The sequence below is a fragment of the Phoenix dactylifera genome, chromosome 18 (genome assembly GCF_051530095.1).
Source record: "Phoenix dactylifera cultivar Ajwa chromosome 18, Ajwa_hap1_PhDact_Kaust_v1.1, whole genome shotgun sequence".
NCBI classification, from domain to species: domain Eukaryota; kingdom Viridiplantae; phylum Streptophyta; class Magnoliopsida; order Arecales; family Arecaceae; genus Phoenix; species Phoenix dactylifera.
Window position 1 is genome coordinate 14,497,547 of NC_143207.1, and position 22,050 is coordinate 14,519,596.

General features: G+C 37.1%; 1 protein-coding gene across 2 annotated transcripts in view; it reads left to right on the forward strand.

Moving 5' to 3' along the window:
• The window catches only part of LOC103717330 (phosphoglucan, water dikinase), a 33,203-nt gene extending 11,427 nt beyond the window's left edge, over positions 1–21,776 (forward strand). Inside the window, exons 12-31 of one of the 2 annotated variants that reach the window (XM_089928560.1) lie at positions 2,352–2,514; positions 2,600–2,689; positions 2,768–2,953; positions 3,639–3,701; positions 3,806–3,868; positions 5,335–5,394; positions 5,471–5,623; positions 5,713–5,796; positions 8,582–8,758; positions 8,951–9,057; positions 9,167–9,380; positions 9,567–9,670; positions 9,752–9,878; positions 10,814–10,939; positions 13,135–13,245; positions 14,892–14,990; positions 19,259–19,432; positions 19,510–19,602; positions 21,066–21,181; positions 21,362–21,776. In XM_089928560.1, coding sequence (XP_089784686.1) covers positions 2,352–2,514; positions 2,600–2,689; positions 2,768–2,953; positions 3,639–3,701; positions 3,806–3,868; positions 5,335–5,394; positions 5,471–5,623; positions 5,713–5,796; positions 8,582–8,758; positions 8,951–9,057; positions 9,167–9,380; positions 9,567–9,670; positions 9,752–9,878; positions 10,814–10,939; positions 13,135–13,245; positions 14,892–14,990; positions 19,259–19,432; positions 19,510–19,602; positions 21,066–21,181; positions 21,362–21,566 — 2,515 coding nt within the window. In that variant the 3' untranslated portion in view covers positions 21,567–21,776. The remainder of the gene's footprint in view (positions 1–2,351; positions 2,515–2,599; positions 2,690–2,767; positions 2,954–3,638; positions 3,702–3,805; positions 3,869–5,334; positions 5,395–5,470; positions 5,624–5,712; positions 5,797–8,581; positions 8,759–8,950; positions 9,058–9,166; positions 9,381–9,566; positions 9,671–9,751; positions 9,879–10,813; positions 10,940–13,134; positions 13,246–14,891; positions 14,991–19,258; positions 19,433–19,509; positions 19,603–21,065; positions 21,182–21,361) is intronic. The other variant, XM_088714437.2, reaches the window with a different exon arrangement.
• Positions 21,777–22,050: the final 274 nt, after the last annotated feature.

Here is a 22,050-nt window from a genome sequence, read left to right on the forward strand (position 1 = left end):
CCTATCTTTTTGGTGCTTGTGAAAATAGAAATGCTTGATTTTACAAAGGGTTGCATAAACTTTCTCTTGTAGTTCCAAAGTCTATTAGAAATGGAACATTGCTGTAGGTTTTTATGGTAAAGAAACAAAGTTATTAACAGTGTCTTTTGTGATATGAATTTAAAATAGAAACCTTTTCCTTCTGGCATGTAAGTGTGAGCAAATCATAGATAAGAAAAAAATAATATGCAAGCACACATAGTTGGGACTTGGGACAGAAGGACTGTCGAACACCAAAACTCATGTTGCCCAACTCCTTGACAAAAGACGACTTACCAAAATGATTGCCCCAAAGTGGGCAAACCATAGAAAAGAAAAATAACATGCAAGCACACACAGCTGGGATGAAAAACATTTTTTTGTTGATGTATTTCATTTAAAGTTCATTCATATGTTCGAAAAATAACTTGCATCACTTGCATAAATCTGTAAATTAATTAAAAAGGTGATTTACCTGCCACTACTTTTATTCATGTTTAAGGGGTTTGTTTCTACAAAGTCAAGATTTCCTTCATTTTTCTTGTAAAAAGAAGAGATGCATTAAATCCTATTAACTTTTTTTTTGCAAGACTTCATAGATAGATAAATTCGCAAACTTATGTTTTTCTGATGATCAAAGTCTGCCGAATCGGGTTGTACCGCTCAATTCAGGTAGTACCGAATCGACCTGGTGTGAAATCGGGCCAATGCATCACTTGCATTGGCCAGAATCGGTCATTTTTGGGCCGGAACCAGACTGAACCGGATGGTTCCATCCGGTTCGATGCGGACTTGGTGCGAACCGATCAGTTCGCACCAAGTCAAGGTGCATCGTGGCATTATTGCCACAGTGTGGGCGCTGGCTTTAAAAGCTCAATGCCACTGAAGGGGAAGGCCCGAGCAGGCCTTTCCAACGGTCAGTCTACACAGAGCCAAGGCTTTTTCTTTTTGAAAAATCCACAAACACCAATTCAGGCTATCAGAAGGAAGAGCCAAGGCTAAATAAGATGCGCTTCCTCTCTCCTATCTCCTTTCTTTTTGGGGGGAGCTTGAAAAAATAGCTCAAAAATTGCAAAATAAGAAAAGATTATGCCAAATTTTTTGATTTGGGCTTGATTTTTTTATATGTTATAGATCTATGGACGATGTATATGCTAACATAATTTTTTTTTAATTTTTGGATTATGTATAATATTTAAAAATTAAAATATATATTTGGATTAAAAATGGATATTTTTTAAAATAAATAAAAATGGATATTTTTTAAAATAAATAAAAATTAAAAAAAATATAAAATCAGAAATATATTTAAGGGCGATTTGGTGTCCATTCATTCAAGTTTTGATGCGATCATGCACACAGTAGCCTAGGCCTAAATTTTAAAAAAATTTAGAAATAAGTAGCATTTGATGCATCCTTGAGGGCGTAGAAAAATATATGTAGCATCCATTGTTGGGTTCTATATGGATCCATTATTGGGTTCTCCTGTTCGCTCTCTTCCGTTCACTCTCTCCCCTGCCTCCTTTGGCTGGTTCCGGCCCAAAAATTATCGGTTCTGGTTTTGATGCGATCATGCGCACAATAGCTTAGGCCTAAATTTGAAAAAATTGAGAAATAATATGATGCATCCTCGAGGGCCTAAAAAAATATATGTAGCATCCATTTTTATAGAGCGAACTGATCCGGTTTCGCACCGGATCGGTTCAGTACTGCCTGAACCGGGCGGTACGACCTGGTTCGACTGACCTTGTTTTCATCTATTATGGTGTATTTAAATGATCAATGTCATGCTTACAAATTTTATGACTTTCCAAACATGTCCAGGCCTCATTACTGTAATATAGAGAGGATGAGATGGCCACCCCTATCACTAAAACAGAACCCCACTTTTCATCTTTTTCCTCTTCATTCCTCCAATTTTTTTTTGGTCTTCTCTTTTCTACATGTCAGCTTTAATATTTTATTATGCTGACTATTATTTGTCTCTTCCATAGAAGTTATTGATCATCTTGATTAGCTATTAGAACAAGCCTTAATAAATTATTGATTTCAACATGTATGCTATTTAATGTCTCTCAAAATTCTTATTTATCTTACAATTTGAATTTCCAATATGCACAATTTTTACCCCAAAATTCATCTTCTTCTCTTACAAATGATAATATTCTATTTTAATAAGCATATATATACATGTTATATAATACGTGTATGAATATGTATATATAAATGTATCTATGTATGCATGTACATTTCTGCATTAATGGGGAAAATTTCATATGACAATAGTCATGGGCCCTTGTTGTTGAAATGTAAAATGGATGGTTTTGCTGCAGAGAAATTAGTGCGGTTCAAGATAAGTTCACTGATTTGTTGGAAAGAATATATACTGAACAACAAGATCATAGAGAAATCTTGAGATTAATTTTGGCAACTGTAGGCCGTGGAGGTCAGGGTGACCTTGGGCAACGAATTCGAGATGAAATACTAGTGCTTCAGGTTTGGTTCTTTATGTACCCACATTGATTGGTTGTCTCTCAATTTTAATCTGCAATCTAATTTTAATTTTATGTTACTAATTTAGAGGAATAATCACTGCAAAAGTGGTATGATGGAGGAGTGGCACCAAAAATTGCACAATAACAGCAGCCTGGATGATGTTATCATATGCCAGGCAAGCCTCTAAATACTATTTAATTCTTTAGAAACTTCCAATAAATTTGAAGCAATTGTTATCTTTGATTTGTATCAGGCTCTATTGGATTATGCTAAAAGTAATTTTGATATAAATGTTTACTGGAGAACATTGAATTCAAATGGTCTGACAAAACGCATACTTGCAAGCTATGACCGACCCATTGTTTCAGAACCTCAATTCCCTGCGGAAGCTAAAGAAGGACTTATTCACGATCTTGCAGCATACCTGAAGACGCTTAAGGTTTGTTTAAAATGCTTCTCACGTGGAAATATATAACTGACTCCTAGTGTCTTTTCACCTGCACATTGAAATGAGGATCTGTCTAAGCATTCTCCTCATTTTTCTATTCCATTCATTGGTTCCTTCTGTGTTATGGTAACTAGGCTGCAAGCTGAACTATTCATGAAAAGCTAGGAATTAGCATAGAAATCTGCTTGTTCAGGCTAGCTGAGCTGAAGAGGCCTACCTTGTAAACAAGCTGAAATGAAAAGTTGAACAAGTATTTCAGGGGCTCCTCTCAGACATTATCTCACTCAAATGCCATGAGCCAAGATTGCTTGTCAAAGCCTAGCCTGAACACCCCTTTAGTACTCAAAGTCTCAAACAGCCTGATTCTTTGTGCTGTAGGCTTTTTTTGAAGCCTTATGGTTAATTGGGGGGTCTTATTTGGTGATATGCATCATACAAATTTTGCTTACCAATATAAATCAGAATCAAACAAATTTTTTGGCACTCAAAAGGCTTAAGTATAACTTGCAATAGTATTTCAGTTGGGATCTGGTGCACCTATTTCCAACATCTAGTTTCAAATAGCAACCGAATTATGTAGTGTCAGCCTTCTGTTATTAACATCATCTGGTGCCTAATAAGTTTAATTTCTTAGAGCAACATCTGAGACCTTTCACTCTTTGCATGCTTTGCATAGGCTGTTCATTCAGGTGCTGATCTTGAATCTGCAATTGCCACTTTCTTGGGCTACACATGCAAGGTTAGTTCGACAGTTTTTAGATTGAAATGCCATTACTTCCCTCATCTTCTCGCGTCTTTGCAGCTTAAGTAATTGCTTATATTGTTTCTTAATGTTAATTACAGGGTTATGACTCTATGAACATGGGAAAAAGTCATCATGCCAATTGTTTATCACCAAAGCTACAGGTACTTAATATATTTCACAGAAGGATTTTTGCACATGTATCTATAGAAAGCTGCCTATTTGCACATATTTCCCCGTCAAATTTAAAGTTACACATATAACCCTACAGATATTGGTAAACCTGCATATGCACCATTCTGGTTAATTGTCATCCAGTGACAATTTAAATCCATCTGTTAATTAGTTTAATGATTATTTTGGCCTTTAAAGAATAATTTGGAGTCTTTTCTCATTTTCAAGAGTATGAGGAAAGTATTTGTGCTTTTGTCCCCTATCCTTCCATCCCATCATCAACCAAACTCCTCCATGCCTACTCCATGGGTAATAAGTTTCCTAGTGTTGGTGCAGAACCAACTCTCCCAACCTCAGTCCGAAGACCTATTTGCTCATCAGTAATTCAACGACCAAATCCCCAACCACCAGACTCTCTTTTTCCTATGACCTCTTCCAAGAATATATTATGACACCCATTCCTACAGAGGGATCCTAACACTTGTCATGTCTGCATCTCTCTTTATACTCTTGTTCTTTATTGTCTTCCTTGTCTCCAATCTCCATTTCTTCTAGTCCTTTGCTTTCTGCTCCTGAGATTTTCACCAATGTTATTGAGGACCTTAGTTCTTTTATCAACTTTCTTTCTTCTAGCACTTGGTACTTTAAGTTCAATACCAAGGCCTGAGGCCTACTCTGTTCCCAGTTCTATTGATGGGTCAGCATGATTGTCTACTACTTTGATGGGTTCCGAGGTCCTCCATGGGAAATTATGTGGCTCTGTGAATGGGATAACCTGAGGAAGGTAGACAAAGGCAAGAATTACCATGTAAAATACTTGCTGGACAAGTAGAGGTCACCATCAACGAGGTGGACAAAGGCAATGTCACAGTGTCCGCACCCTCTCGCTCTCTATTGGTCTTTTTCTTGTACAACTACCCTACGCCCTCAACCCCATTACCATTAAAAATTTAGAATATTAGATGCAGTCCACTGTGGCATCTGTTGCCTTAACATTAGAACATTAGACCATTAGACATAGTCCAGTGAGGCATCTATTAACAGCAAACTATGGCAGCTCCTTCAAATCCTGGGTGTTGAACTCAGAGCTATGGGTAAAAGGTAGTGTAGGTTCCATCAACCACAATTTGCTTTTCTGGCAAAGTATACATCAAAGAGGCTCTTACACCAAGAATGCAAAAAAAATATTCCAGTGATCCCTCTTGTTTCTTAAGGCAACAATGAATTAGACACCTAGTACTGTACTCCATCATGAGGAAGAAAGATGTGCTTTGATACTTCGATGGACGAAGGAATCGTTTTAGAGATGGTGGGTGCAGCAAGGCTGATTTCTTTGAATTTCTGATGATTTAAAGCGAATGTTGCCAAATTTATTACTAGGAAACTGTTATATTATTCAGTTTGTGATTGAAATTCATAGCAAGAAGCAGATAGTTACTCTGATTTGTGATGGCAGGAATCGCTAAACTTCATCCAAGCACATGCAGGAGAAAAGAACTTTGGTCCTCTGCTGGAGGTTGTCAAATGAGATCATGCCAAATATTTTCTTAATATCTCAAATGAAATTTTAATTTTCCATTATATGTTTCCAGAAATTACTAGAATCACGCATTGAACTTCGTCCAATTCTTTTTGGGGCTAGTGGGAGGTTGAAAGATTTTATATACCTTGACCTTGCTTTGGACTCAGCCGTTAAAACATCCATAGAGAAGAGCTTCACTGTACTGAGCAATGCACATTTGCAGGTAATGCTTTTATGTATCTTGAATAGACTTTTTATTTTTGATCTTCCATATTCTAAAATTACAAACTACGAAACTGATTGACTGGGCAGGAACTTATGTCTTTGGTATCTTTGATGCTTGAAAACTTGTGCCTTTCAACAGTCAACAATGAAGACCTCATTTATATCACCAAGGTAATGGAGGCCATCTTTATATAGCATTAGATATTTGTTTCATTTCATTTAATTTGTCATTTCAATTATCATATGAATTTTTTGTTTGCAATTAGAAGGACAATTAAGTGATTAACACAAAATCCTGGAATTTATTCAAATGAAAGATAACATGCCAACGAATCTACTATAACATTTTAGACCTAATTCAATATTCACTACCTCTAATTATGCTAGATATAGGGACTATATATGGGTTTAGAAATTTGTATCATGCATGTAAAAATGATAATTGTTACGGGGGGTTCCCCGAATTTAGTCCCACATCGGCCGTATAGCGGGAAGGTCTGTGCCATATAATGGGGGGCTCAATCACCCTTCCCTAAGGAGGCGCCTTTTGTGGGGCAAAACCGTAAGGCGCCGTGAGGAGGGCTCCGGGTACGCTCGACCCCCGAATTGGACCCAAAGCGGACAATACCTTCTGGGGGACACTCTCTCTTCTGCTGCTCGGCTGGTGTGTGGGCTCTGCTGGTGACGGGGTATAAATCCCGCATCAGATGGCGCTAGAAGGAGGGCCTCGGCCCTCCGCCTATCCAGCAAGGAGCCGACCCGGGCACAGGACCTCCCCGCTGGGGGGGCTGTGTTACGGGGGGTTCCCCGAATTTAGTCCCACATCGGCCGTATAGCGGGAAGGTCTGTGCCATATAATGGGGGGCTCAATCACCCTTCCCTAAGGAGGCGCCTTTTGTGGGGCAAAACCGTGAGGCGCCGTAAGGAGGGCTCCGGGTACGCTCGACCCCCGAATCAGACCCAAAGCGGACAATACCTTCTGGAGGACACTCTCTCTTCTGCTGCTCGGCTGGTGTGTGGGCTCTGCTGGTGACGGGGTGTAAATCCCGCATCAGATGGCGCTAGAAGGAGGACAATACCGTGAGGGACGCCTAAGCCCCCTGTACGAGCTCCGCACCTGCAGGTGGGTGCGCACCCTGTGCGAGCTCCGCGCCCACGGGGCCCAAAGCGGACAATACCACATTCTCTATGAGCTGAGCTGCTCCAGCACTCCCTCAATGACGAGGCGCCCCTACGGGGGACAAAACCGTGCGGGGTGGACAGGGTGGCTCCCTCCTTGGGTCGATGATCCCCGATCCCCAAAGCGGACAATACCATATCGCTCTTGAGCTGAGCTGCTCCAGCACTCCCTCAATGACGAGGCGCCTTTTATAGGACAAAACCGTGAGGGTCGCCCAAGCCCCCTGTACGAGCTCCGCGCCTGCAGGTGGGTGCGCACCCCGTGCGAGCTCCGCGCCCACGGGGCCTGCCCAGAGCGGACAAAAATACCTCGGGAGGGACGCAGTCGCTTTCCCTGCTCGGCCGGTGTGTGGGCTGGTGCCGGGGTGAAAACCCCGCATCAGATGGCGCTAGAAGGAGGGCCTCGGCCCTCCGCCTATCCAGCAAGGAGCCGACCCGGGCACAGGACCTCCCCGCTGGGGGGGCTGTGTTACGGGGGGTTCTCCGAATTTAGTCCCACATCGGCCGTATAGCGGGAAGGTCTGTGCCATATAATGGGGGGCTCAATCACCCTTCCCTAAGGAGGCGCCTTTTGTGGGGCAAAACCGTGAGGCGCCGTGAGGAGGGCTCCGGGTACGCTCGACCCCCGAATCGGACCCAAAGCGGACAATACCTTCTGGGGGACACTCTCTCTTCTGCTGCTCGGCTGGTGTGTGGGCTCTGCTGGTGACGGGGTGTAAATCCCGCATCAATAATCATTTAGTTCTTTTGTATAGCATGTGAGGGACTAAGGTTTGTCATACATTTGTGCATGATGCACTGCTGCAACATGCCCGCACTGGTCCTCACAAAAATCTTCACACTACCATGTAGTGTGCGATGTCATTCTTTTTATGGATTTTCAACTTGTAAGTGCAAATAATTAGTTCATGGGTTTAATTACCATCTGCACACACGATGAGTGACACCTGAAAGACTTTCATTTTGAGATTGCTGAATTTATTATTACTTGGCAGCAATTTTAGTTTCTTATCTTCATTTGACATCAATTAACCAGAGGAACCACCCACAGAACCTCTTCTTGGTGGCTTATTCTCCAGCTTTTGGATCCTTGAGTTGTACATTAACCTCGTTGGTCAAGAGTAAGGACACTCTAGTTCCTTACATTGTGAGCTGTCTCCCACAAATGATGCAATTCTACCTTGATTTCTGGTCATTGACAAGACAAGAATCCAGATAACAAACATATAAAGGTGACCTGCTGTTGCAGGTAGGGGGGTTGGGATGTCACAAAGCTGGAATTGGATTTTTTCCCCTACTTATTAATATTATTACTTTTAGATGTTAGGGTCCTTTTACCTTTTATATATAGAGTAGACATTATTCTTTCCAGCATTCTGCCATCAAGACACTTCCACTGTTCCACACCTATGTCTAGGTAACACTGCTTATATATCATTAGAACATTGAATTCCAGTCCTTTTAGATGCACAAAAAGAAAATACTGTTATGCGGCAAAAGGATGTTGATCGATCACAACATGTCTATGATATCCATTTAGTTTGTGCCAGATATCTTTAACTTAACTTTGATATGGTATGTCATGTTATTCATGTAGTTCTTCATTATCTTAGAATATCTTTGCTTAAATTGTTATACCATCTGTTTTCTACACTGCAGTGCTTACTATGCTTTGTATCATTTCTACATGCTTCATGGTTCATGGTTTTCTATTCAAAACTATTCACAAAAACTTACCAATTTTCCCTATTGTTGGTATGAATTTTTTTCATTGAAGGACTGGTACCGTGCCTGTGATTCATATAAACCTCATGATCAGCAGTGGTCCTTGCATACAAAAGCTGTTCTTGACCGTATACAGCTGACACTTGCTGATAAGGCTCAATATTACCTGAAAATGATGCAACCAAGTGCAGAATATCTAGGCAAATTGCTTAGAGTGGAATCTTGGGCTGTAAGTTTTCAATTTAATTCTGATATATGTTCTTTAGTTACCTATCCATATGTTTAGGATAAAGGTTAACAGTTTTGATTGTTACTGCTAGGTCGTTAAGAAATTCGTATATCTGGTTTCCAGATCTGGGTCCATGATCTGATGATTCATTATTGTTATGAAATTTGAATAGTTGAGCTCTCTGTATTTTAGGTTGTCAATTTCACGGAGGAGTTAATCAGAGCAGGGTCTGGAGCAACTCTCTCAATACTTGTTAATCGTCTAAATCCCATAATTCGAAATATAGCAAACCTGGGAAGGTAAAAGGTCTGATGGATGAACTATCTTTTAGATATTTAATAATAATAATTCCTATTCAGTATGTACTTTTATAAACTTCAATAATATATTGTTACATATTTGTGGCAGCTGGCAGGTTATCAGTCCAGTGGAAGTATGTGGTTTCATAGACTGTGTGAACAAACTTATAGATGTTCAGAGCAAAGTCTTCAACAGACCGACGATTATAATATCAAATAAAGTGACCGGTGAGGAAGAGATCCCGGATGGAGTTGTTGGGGTGCTGACATCAGATATGCCTGATGTTCTATCTCATGTTTCTATAAGAGCTAGAAATAATAAGGTATCATACTAGAAATATGTGACTATTAAGTATCATCAGCCGAGGGATGCAAGGACCTTTATTTTGACTTGAGGGTTGAGATACAGATCTAATATTTTTTATATTTTATTTTTATGTATGTACTAAAAGAGATACTGTCCTAGTATGATTGCTTGATTAGAAGATATGATTTTCTGCATACTATAGGTGTGTTTTGCTTCATGCTTTGATCAAAATATTCTTCAAGATCTCCAACTGAAGAAGGGCATGAAAATTTCAGTAAGACCAACACCATCGGGCCTAGCATACAGGCAAGCTGCTTTGGTTATTGCTGCATCTTTTCTAGAAACTTTGTTATTTTTTGATGTCTAAGCTATTATTTTTTAGTGCAGTGAAGTCAAGTCAGTTTGTTCTTTTTACCCGCAAAAAGCATCTTTCTCTCCAAAAGGAGTGATGTTAAAGAAGAAGACTTTCAGTGGCAGATTTGCTATCTCAGCTCAGGAGTTCTCCAGTGAAATGGTATTTTAATTCCTAACTTCCTATATACCTAATATTTATTAGCTTTTGTAAAGTCAATAAAGATATGAAAACTACTTATAGAATATAGAGTATCTCCCTTTGCTGTGGGCATAAGTGATTACTGGAGGTTGGTCCTAAATATAGCATCAGCCAACAACAGCACTCAAATACTAGCGAACTCAGACCCATCACTTGTCGTCTTTCAACAGAATTTTCGTAGCTTTGATGTTTTCATTTGCTCTAATTTGTATTTTAATTGTTCTCATCTGCTTTTCATCGAATAATTCAGCACATGCATGCATAGATTACTTTCTCATGCATTAATCATGTGGTCAGGAATGTTTATTAGCTGAATTTCTGCATATAATTAGATCAGGATTTTAATTTCAGATTCTTAGTTAGCCTTAGAATGCATCATTTATTAATTTTGCATACATAGGTTTTGCATCATTTTGAGTTAGGCTTTATCATATTTGTGTGACATCAGTTATTATGTTCCCTGGGCTTGTCCTGCATCAAGTATATACAAGGTCAAGACAGTAATTAGAACTCAAAATGATAAAGATTTATTTGCATGATGGTGTGCTATGGCCTCACTCATATTATATACACAGTTGCTCTAAATTTCTTTCAAACATATGGGCATATTTCTTTCTTGGCCATTATCTATTCATTGTTCATATCTCACTGTATTTTTTCTGATTGTTTTTTCATTTGTTATGATGTCATGAAGAATTGACGTGAAGCATATCATGTTTCCTGGTCCCAAAAATTCTATTAACCAAATAGAATTATTTTCTGGAATCTGGAGATTGGAAAGAAAGAGAGTTATTGGCAAGTTTTGTGGCACTAATTGTACCACTAGGGACGAGTATAAATATTCAATAATATGATTTATGATGACATTTTGTTCACAGTGAAAATCAAATGTGTAGGTTGGTGCTAAATCCAACAACATTGAATATCTTAGAGGTAGAGTCCCATCATGGATAAAAGTTCCAATTTCGGTTGCTCTTCCTTTTGGAGCGTTTGAAGCTTCCATTTCAGCAGAGGTTAACAAGGTAACTGCCTAGCTTCAATATCCGGAAACAGAAAATGTTTACTGTTCAATGCTTGAGAAATCATACATTTTTAGCTCTTATTTCATAGTTTACAATGGCCCAATAAATGTAATATTTCTTTGAAAAAATGCTAATTTTTCTTGATGCAATGAGATATAACTTTGAGGAAAAACTGTCCTATTCTTTATATAGACTATAGTCTGAGTATTTTTCAGATTTGAGACAGGAACCCATTTGGTATACACTGCTTAAAGTTTAAACTACTCTTTACGTATTTTGTATCCATCAAGTGCCATGGGGAGGTCTGAAGCTATGGTAGCAGACATCATAATGATGACAATAACTTTCAGCTTTTCCTATAATTGCAGTTACTTGGTTATCAACATTAGATGCATGTTTTCCTTGAAAGGATGGACATCCTGTAGTTTCAAGAATGAAAATCTAGAAATTTCTATATTTACATAAAACAGGTTATTATCATACACATTGTTACTTTCAACATCATTTGAAGGTACGTCCACATCCAAATTTAGTAGATCACCTTTTTTTGAATGAAGCGCCATCAAAACTTCTGCTATAGTCTTGTATCTAAGCTCAAGCATCCTTGATGAAAAGATATTTCGAGGAAGGTAGCTATGTGGCCATTGACCAGTTGTGGAGCCTAGATTTTTTTCTTTTTTTTTTTTGGAGGGTGGGGGGATGGTGGATGATGGGATGAATCCAGGATTGGCATCCTCCTCCTTCTTTATCATCCTATCCAAAATTTCATTTTGGTGTCTCTCCCATTTGATTGTTGTGCATTAAGAATAAGGAAAAAAAAAACTTATCCCATATTTTGAGTGGAAGGTAAGGGTTGCAGAGCAGGATCGACTGGAAGCTATGCACAAACCCTCTCTCTCATGACTTTTTTTCCCTCACATTCTTTAAATCATAGTGAGGGTGGGCCTTGGCACAACAGGTTGCTCCATTATGACTTATAAAGAGCCTCTTTGCATGCAGGGGTAAGGCTATGTACATATGACCCTCCCCAACCTCGTGCACTGGGATGCCTTTTTATTCTTCATATCATAACTTCAAGGAACAAAGCATTATGGAGAGAAACAGAGAGAGAAGGGGGATCATTTCAATTTAGTGATTTTCTATGATAGAATTTTAATGGGCTTTTTCTTCCTGTTCGGAATTGATATATGTTAGTATTTGGTTGGGTCAACATTGGCTCCTGATTTAGCAGTTTCCTGCAGATAGTAATAAGTAAATATTGCATAACATAACAAACTTCCACATCTAACTTTACAAATCATGAGGAGATGTATAGGAGTAGACTGAGGAAGATAAGCATGAAACCTTCAGTAATGAAGCCTGCAAACTGGAGCGCAATAAATATTTGCTAGGTTCAAAACATAGTGCAGATTATTGTAGCCCAAAATATGCTCTTGAACCAAAACAGATGTGCACTGTAGTTTGCAGATATTACTCCATTGTCTAAGGCACCTTTGCGAAGATCACTTGATTATCCATGTGTCGAGGTGGTTGACTCACCCTAAACGTTTTTACACCTATTATAAATAACTTTAGCAAACATGAGCTATTTGTATTATACCTTTTCTACTTTTGTTTCATAAAATCAAGACACGCTATGTTTGTGTAGGTTCACTGGCAAAAACTAATACATACACATAACCTGCTTCTTTACTTAATATTACATACTGAATATTTTGACATACCATGGTGCACAGATACAAAAACATGCACATAAACAGCACAAAACACAGAATTTACTATTACATTTCAATGACATTTGCATACCGTGATATTTATGACACACAATATGCTACCTGTCTAGAAACAGGATTTTGTTTATGGAAGGCCTGGATAGAATTAGATGAACTTTTCATATCATGAAAGTATTATAGAACTATATTGTAAATGAAAGAGTTTGGAAGGTAAATTGTTGACTGTTGAGAAAACTTACTCCATCTGAGAACATAAGCATTTCGTAGAACTACAAATATTTGTAAAGTATGTTAGTTGTCACTTGTCAGTATAATGATTTTTTTTGTAAGAAAGTTCTATACATATGATGACACTCAATCATCTAGGTTTTTTCAGAACTTGAGTATTCATGTTGCCACAATGATATTCCCCAACATATTTTTCACTTGCTCCAATTAGGCTATTGTGTTATTTTCTTACAGGATTTGGCAAAGAAAGTTTCTTTCTTCAATGGATTAGTAAATGGAGGAGACATTGCAAAACTTCAAATGATACAAGATGCTATATTAGAAATGAAAGCTCCTTTTCAGTTGGTAACTTTCATATAGCTGTGATTGTATGCTTGTGTTTTTAATAGTCAATAATTGTTGAAGTTGACATGAAGCTTCTTATCTAAGAAGTAAGAACTAAATCTCAGTCTTAGCTGAACAGATAATGCTTCTCATTAATATCTTGGGATTTCATAGTTTTAGAAAGCTAGAAATGGCCTTACTTTAAATAGACTAAAATCAGTTGATACTAATTACTAAAGTATTAGTTCTAGTTAATATTCAAATGAATTTTTTATTTCATTTTCAGGATCACTTTGCAGGTTTTTATACGTATTCCTCATCCTTTGCATGTGTGTACACGATGTTATCCATATGGGGAGGAGTTCAATTTCAGAGCATCTTTTTAGTAGCTAGAGAATATCTTGTTTCTTCTCAAAACTTGAAAGCAATTGTTTTGATCATATTCAAATAAAAAGAGTAAACCTGAAAAAAGTAAAAGATGTGAAAAGACAAGGAGCGCGCTAATTTTACATATATACCTTATGACAATGAAGTTGTTTTTTTAGTACACACATGTAAGGCTTATGCATGAGAATGCATCTGCATGCCAACATTGTGCATTATGTTGAAAAACTAATTTGGTTTTGGACACAGCATCATCTTGTATAATGTATGGTTTACCTTTCTAACACATGAAACAACTGCAAGTAATTTCCAGTTGGAAATTAACCTCTGCCATGCTAATGTTCTATATCATAACAAAGCATTCACCCTTCCTATCAGGAACATTCTGTTGAATCTGATATTTTGCAAATTCTCAAAAAATCTTTAAGTATTTTATTTTTTTAATATTATAGTATGACATCATTATAGATATCTAACAATGATATTCTAAATGAAATGGGTACCATACTAGGTGTGATAGCAGATAATAACTGATAAAACAGTAATAACATCATTTTTTTCATCGTCTTGTGTTACCAAATGAAACCTAACCATACATTGAGAAGCCTTAGCCTTTGAGACATGGCAACACGTGTTAGTTTTGGATGAAGAATTGAGGAAAATGTCTGCTGCAGTAACTAGTCATTTACATGTATAATAGCACGTCTTATGACCTACATTTTATATTCTCCAAATAATTAAAATCTCCATTTTTTTTCTAATTTTATCAGAGCGGGAGGAACTGCATAGGCGCCGCTGAACTTCTTTCTGAGTTATAATGATGACATATAATTGCAAATAATTTTTGAATTACCATATGACATCTCTTGAACCATGATTTTGTAACAAGTGCTTTTATATTCTCTCCAAAAAACGTCATGCAACCTCTATTTTGATGATAAATTCCTGTCTAATTCATCAAATAACCATCTAATTGTAATATCTTTATTAAATATGATGAGTGCAAAATTATCTCCATGAGGATGGCTATTAATCAGTTCTACATATAAGCTGCAAACTTCTCAAATTTTAATTCTTGATGGATGTAATGTGCTTAATGTCACCATTTATTTCAGTAACTTTTGAATAGAAAGCTGTGTTACAGTTGGTTTTCATAGGTTGGTAAAGTGATTAAATTTTGGCGGACTGTTATGTGTTAACATCATATATGATTTACCAAATGAGTTTCATACGGAGAACATATATCTTGCTTTTCTAAATGATTTATCTGACATTCATGGCAGATGAGTGAACTTAAATACAAAATGAGAAGTTCAAAATTGTGTTGGCCTGGTGATGAGGGTGAAGAAAGCTGGAACCAAGCATGGCAAGCCATAAAGAAGGTCTCCTTTGACAATGCATCAGTAGCTTTTATTTATGATAATGTTTAAGTTTTATCATAGTTTGATCCATTTTTACATTTAGTTGATACTAGTATGTTCTCTTTGCATCCTTTCCTTGATTTATCAAATATATGTTATTTGCTAGGTCTTTCATTCCATAGTGAAACAAGAAATCTCCAATAAAGTTTCTACTCTTTTGTTGTCCCTTGGTTATTTGGCTAATAAAGGCAGTTATGTGTGATATATAAATATAGTATATGATATATCTTTAAAAACCATTCAATATTGAGTGTTCTAAGTATAGCATTTCTTTAAGTACAATTAAAAATTGAATGTTCTAAGACCATCTCCACAATATTTGCAATTGCTTGCCTTGCTTTTTAACCAAAAGCTAATAGCACCCAAAATAAGAAAAAGGTTCATCTGGTTAAAAACCATTCTGATGATGATGATGATTGTGGTGGCTCGCAAGCTATGTCTATGGTGCATGACTATGAGCCTTACCTTGTATATAAGCAACATATATCTTTTCCTAGGATCTGCACCAAGGTTGAAAATCTCAATACAGGGATCTGTAATGATTTGGTCCGGTCAAGCACAGTACTATACAGAGGGGGTAGGATCAGGAATAGAAGAAAATGAAAAATGGGTCTTCCACCCTTTTTTCCTCGATACCCATCAATGCTGGTCCAAACCCGACACAGCACAAATGAGATGAACTCAAGAAAAGCACCATCCTCTCAAGTTGCAAAGTAGCTCACAAACCAAGCTTGCAGTCTCTTGGATTCACAAGAGAAGGAATAATATGTTGATGATAGAAAAATTCAGTTACATGGTAATAGCCTTGCTCTCCTTTTATAGCTTTTGAATTCCTACTCCTACTAGATTACAAAGAGAACTCCAACCTTTCCAAAATAATAGAGAGCCTAGGTTCCTACATAACTAAAGCTTTGACTTCTTTAAAAGGGCTTGCGCAAACTACAGCGACCAATTCTACTCCATTTATGATTTCTAGACTCCAGCCTTGTCCGATGATAGAGAAAGTTCCATCCCTGCTCTTAGCTTGGGCCTCCTACAAGGCTTCAAATAGCCACATCGACTCACACCAACAAAGACAAACTAGGACTGTGACATTTACACTAGTAATGTTTGGAAATGTTGTACATACATGCCTACTATGTCATTCATGCTTGTTCCATGTTTGAGCCTAACTTGATTCCCTCTTATTTCGTCAATGCTCAAACTTGCAGGAAGCTTGTCCTACATCAACACTGGTACTGTCCTGGAGTGGTATCGGCAGGTGCCAGTCAGTACCACTTAGTACTGGTCCTCAATAAGCTAAGAATACGCATTTATATTTCACATGAAGGAGCTCAAAATTATATTAAAAATTATAGGTGACATGTTACTATATTTAAGCATTTTCAATTCCTTTTAGGTGCCTTACATATAGTTCTTGTACATGTACTTCTTGTACTATGGGAAGCACATCTTGTAGTAATATCATTGAAAGTTAAATTGTTAATTTAGATTTGATGGAAGACCCTAGGGTCTAGGGATGCATATGTGCAATATTGGACCTTAAATCGAACGGTTTAGTGTTTTAAGAAGGATTTTAGAATTTGCTGCTAAATAATAGAAATCTTGATAGATTGAAGTTCCTTGGTAGATGAGAGAAAAGAGGGAGTTATTGGGTCTTGGTTTATTAACAGGTGACCGAAAATAGGTTCTTGGGTTCTATGAATAGGGAAAAGGCTTATGAAATGTTTTCTAGGGGATCTGCATTCGGAAATCTGTCTTGCATTTGCAGGTTTCTTCTACCATCAATAGATTTCAGCAATTTTCATGAAAATAAAGGGTGGAGAGTGGAGACTATGCTGAAGGAATTTTCTAGAGTTACTAAGAAAGTAGTGCATAACATATATAAGATGGTTAGGCATGGGTTTCAAATGTGAAAGTAGGCTGTATATGTTATGAGCACTCGTCCATTCCGGTGCATATCTCTTTGATACAGATCAATCAAAGCTGATGCATAAGAATACAGATTGAACAGGTGGTACATAGGTACACATGCCTGTACCATTCTGGTGACCTCTTGGCATAGTAGTTAGGTAAGATATGTACAAACGAGAACTTGAAATCATTTCTATGTGTTTATTTTTAATAAAGTTTATTTTTTAAAAATGTGTATAAACCTGTAGTTCTACTCTCTTTCACCAACCAGCCAGTGGTTCTACTATAAGTTATTTTCACTTACTGAACCTCCACATCATTAGATACATGGAAGAATAGGATCCAATGGGATGACACTTGTATGGAACCAATGTTCGGTCCTTTCCATGCTTGATGATACCAACCATTTCGTGAGCATCCATAAGAGCTACCAATGCTGTCTAGCCTCTATGTTTGCACTTCTTGAAGCATCATTAATATGGCCATTAGCTTTAGCTGTATCAGAGCATTAATCTCTTGTATACGTTTATTCAACAGGAATTTAATGACAGATTGACGCAAAATACCTATTGTAGGTTAGAGATATGCACCCTGAGAATCATGAAATAGTAACAAATCAATCTATCTAGTTCCTTGAATATTTCAGATCTATCTTTCCTATATGTTTTCAAGTCAAAAAAATAAAAATAACGAGAATCCTGCAGGATCAGGTTCTCTGGCCTCAATCATGAATCTACAGTCAAAAACCTTTACCTAGCTAAATTCTATATGCACCATTCTTTCTCTTGTCAAAGTAGTTTCTTGGGCTTGACAAAGTAGGATTTGCAGGTCCAATAGTCAAATCCAAAAATGGTAGATATAATGATAGCTCCATAGGTAATAACTTTTTCCAGCCTTTGAATAACTTTTGCATAATTTTTTTTCGTAGAAGACTTCTTCCTCTTTTTCTATTTGCTGGCACTTCTAATCAAATGGTTGTTTTGTTATTTCATGGGGGACAATATTTTCTGACCTTTGAAGGAGAGGATATATTCCATTTTAGTAAATGACATGTCAAAGGACACTTTTTTCTTGGATGCAATTATATGTTGATAATGATGATAACAGCAACATAACAAAAGAAACAGAGAAGGGAAAAAAGCATGTACTGAAAAAGAAAGAAAAGAAAGGGACAAAATGTAGGAATGTGTTCAAAGATCTTTACAATTTATCTTTCAATTTACTGTAAAACCTACAAAAGACCTAAAGAAAGAAACTGCAAGGACTTTTAGCAGAGCTCACAAATTTAGAAATACAAGTTAATGAGGAAAAACTAAGTGAATCTACATTTTTCATACAAGCTGACTCATAATGGATATCCATTGCACATCAGAGACACAAAATAATACATTCTCTTCCATTTTTATTAGCCCGTGCCTTTCTCAACCCTCTCTAGTATGCTTTCTCTGGTGTCTGAATAATTGAGTTCATGTTGTGCCTTTCTCTAATTCTTAACTTAATCTTGCTCTGTCACACAATTTTAATGGTTCATGTACTTTCTGTATGTGAGCATCAGATTCAGTGTTTAATTCTACTACTGCACGTGACCTCAGACATGATCCACTCAAAGGTACCATAATCATAATAACAATATTCGGCAACCCTTGTCCCAGCTGTTTGGATTTGAGGACTTATTCATCAGTAGTTTTTATTAAGGGCTAACTGTGATGTTACTACTATCTCTAATGATCCTTCATCACTTTGTTCTTAATTTATCCAACTTCTATGCCATCTCTAGTTTACTCATTTCCACCCAGTGAGTCTTTAAAGTTGCAACCATAGGGTATGTAATGGATGTTATGTCAGTACTGGGACTCCATTATCCGTTGTCATCAAAAAGGAGAAGAATGATTGATAACTGATTACAAGTCATGAATTAAACATTCTCCTACTTATGTATGCATTGCAGAATTTCATGGATTTCAAAACCACTTGTGTGCACACAAGATATCGTATTATCCATAAAATTGCTTATGTGATTGTTCCAAACTGTTAAGGTTTTGGTGTTAACCAAGGGTTTTCGTTGGAATACATATCAATGAAAATTTCTGTTGTGGTCTGTCTCATATATATTATAGCAGTCTTCTACAAGAATTTGAAGTCACTCATGATACGAAAATAGATGTTCTTTTTTAATTTTCAAAAATCATTAGTTTCTACTTTGTGAATGTACTTTACTTCCCAAAGTTGGAGTGAAAGTGAATTTAACAAATAAGCTTTACAGGCATTATCAAAATGCAATAGATATGATTAATTACTTTCATGGCACTTTTCAGGTTTGGGCCTCAAAGTGGAATGAAAGAGCATATGTTAGTTGCAGAAAAGCTAAATTGAAACATGATGACCTCTGTATGGCTGTATTGGTTCAAGAAGTAGTCAATGCTGATTATGCTTTCGTAAGCCATACAAGAAATCCCATTTCTGGAAACCCCTCAGAGATCTATACGGAGGTAAGCATGTAAAAGAACTCGTTGAAATATTCTTTGCAAATGGACATTTAATTATTTACTCTTTTGTTGAAAAAAAGATTGTAAAGGGCTTGGGAGAAACATTGGTGGGTGCATATCCAGGACGGGCTATGAGCTTTATTACCAAGAAGTCTGCACTACAATCTCCGAGTGTAAGATAACAACATTTGCATGCTCTATCAGCTAATGCTCTCATACTTTATGGATAGGCAAACAAAACCAGACCTTATTATGACATTGTAGATTTTCTTTTGACTTGTTTGATGAAGTGGTATTCTCAACTTTCAAAATATCCTTATGAAAAAGAAGATTCTCAAAATTATCAAATATGAAATTTGTCATCCCATAACTTATGGTCTATCTGGTGTCAAGCCTTCAAAAGAATCTTCTCAGAAAACCTGACATGATGATACTAATGCACATCAAGCATTTGTGGGAAAAGTATCAAAGCAAGATTGTTATATATCATCCTACAGTTCAATACAATAATCAAGACTCTGAGTAACAGTAGGCACTTTTAGCTAGATAAATGAAAAGTGATGTCATCATGTTTTGCGGAGGAATGTTCCATTAACTTAAATTTCCAACTAAAATTCTGAAGTGGAAGTGTAGACATAATACTGCTTTTGGTTGGTCAAGTTATAGATCCATTGTGAATTTCCATTTATAACATGACTAGTATAACTGATGCATAAATTATCTAAACTAACAAACTCACTAATTCAAACTCCTTCCTCGCAAAATTGGAACAGGAGGGTGTTTTTGATTCCCATTTAGGTATTGGGATTTACATAATGAACAGGAGAAACAATTGAATTGATATGCTGAAGGTGGTGAAGATAGTTGAGTTGTAGTTAGACTCATTCATATATGAGATTCTGCATTCCTTTGCAGTCTTTCATCCATGTGATACCTCGTATCTCCCATTTGACAAATAAGGCATGAAGAGATGACATGAATGGACAACAAGATCCAAGGGCTTGTGGCGGTCCATACATCCCACAATCCCAAAATTTTCAGGATTTCAGAGATCATTTTTGTGGATGAAGGTATCCCAGAACTTGGAGATGGGGGAAGCAGGGGTCTCCACCTATCTCTGCTTCTTGCTTTCTTTCATTTCTTTCCTTAGCAACTTCTAAGAAGCAAGGGAGACATCTCATCAATGGGTTGAGCAGGTGCCAAAATTGACCTTCATGGAAGGGATTATGGTGACTTCAAAACCTTGAATTTGCAGGATCACCAACCTTTACAATCCTGTGTACTGACTTTGTCTCTCTTACTTTTCTTTACTACTGTATTGGAGGTTTCTATTAAATTTGCCTGCATGAATAATAAGATACACATATGGTGGCAGCTCACGGCAACCCAATTTATGTTCTGTCGCATTTTGGATAGATGTTATTAACTTTATAGACCATCGCAGCCATGAAAATCATTCTTTGAATCAGATAGTTCTCCATAGTGCATGCATGTTGGCCACCTACTATTGCTGGAATTGGAAAAAAAAAATCAGATTAAACTATTCTAGAATTTTTGAATGTTTGAGAGGTTATGTATCTACGACTTGCTATGATGCAAATTAATATCTTGTTTTAACAAGCATCTTTCCTTCCAGATCATCAGTTATCCTAGCAAACCTGTAGGCATGTTTATCAAAAAATCACTAATATTCAGATCAGACTCCAATGGGGAAGACTTGGAAGGATATGCTGGTGCAGGACTTTACGACAGGTTCATCAAATCTTTTACATGCCATTTCTCTCTTGTTTTCTGTTAACTTCTTCCATGAGTTTGCGCAAAGGATAAACTATAAGCAAATAGAAATAGAAATTTCATTTACAAAATATCTTACTTTTAGTCCTTGAGTTAGAATGCCATGTTCTTCATGTTTTATATTTTCACTCGTGGCAGCGTAACCATCAATAAAATGGAGAAGGTTGTTCTGGACTACTCATTTGATCCACTTATCTGGGATAAATCCTACCAACGGTCAATATTCCAGAGAATTGCAGAGGCTGGAAAGATAGTTGAACACATTTTTGGTTCTGCCCAGGACATAGAAGGTGTGGTGAAGGATGGGGAGATTTATATAGTTCAGACAAGGCCTCAAATATAAGATTTGTAGTAGAGCTATATAGACCCTTGGATTTTGTATCCAGCTACCTGTGCCATCTTAACAATGTAGTTTGATAAATATTATCATGCCATTTGCTGAATAAATTAAAAGATCTCCCAGGGGAACAAAATTTCCATAATATTACAGGAAATTTTTGAACTTGTGAATTAATTTATTATATTTATGTGCATCTGAAAACCGATTTATGGATCTCCGAGTTTGAGAAAGTATTATGATTAACATGTTTTGTCTCTTAAAATTCAACCTTCTTGTGATGGATGGATGGGGATGGAAAATTCTAGGTTAGTGAGTTCAGAAATGTGACATGAGAAATCGATTCTGGGGTGGATCCTCAATGAATATTACATTCTATTGAAAATCATGGAAATCATTTTGCAGTTTGTATAAGATTATGATCACAAAGTAGCTGCCTGGAGATCATCACCTGCGTAGTCTTGGGAACCTCCTAAAGTTCATTGGGGAT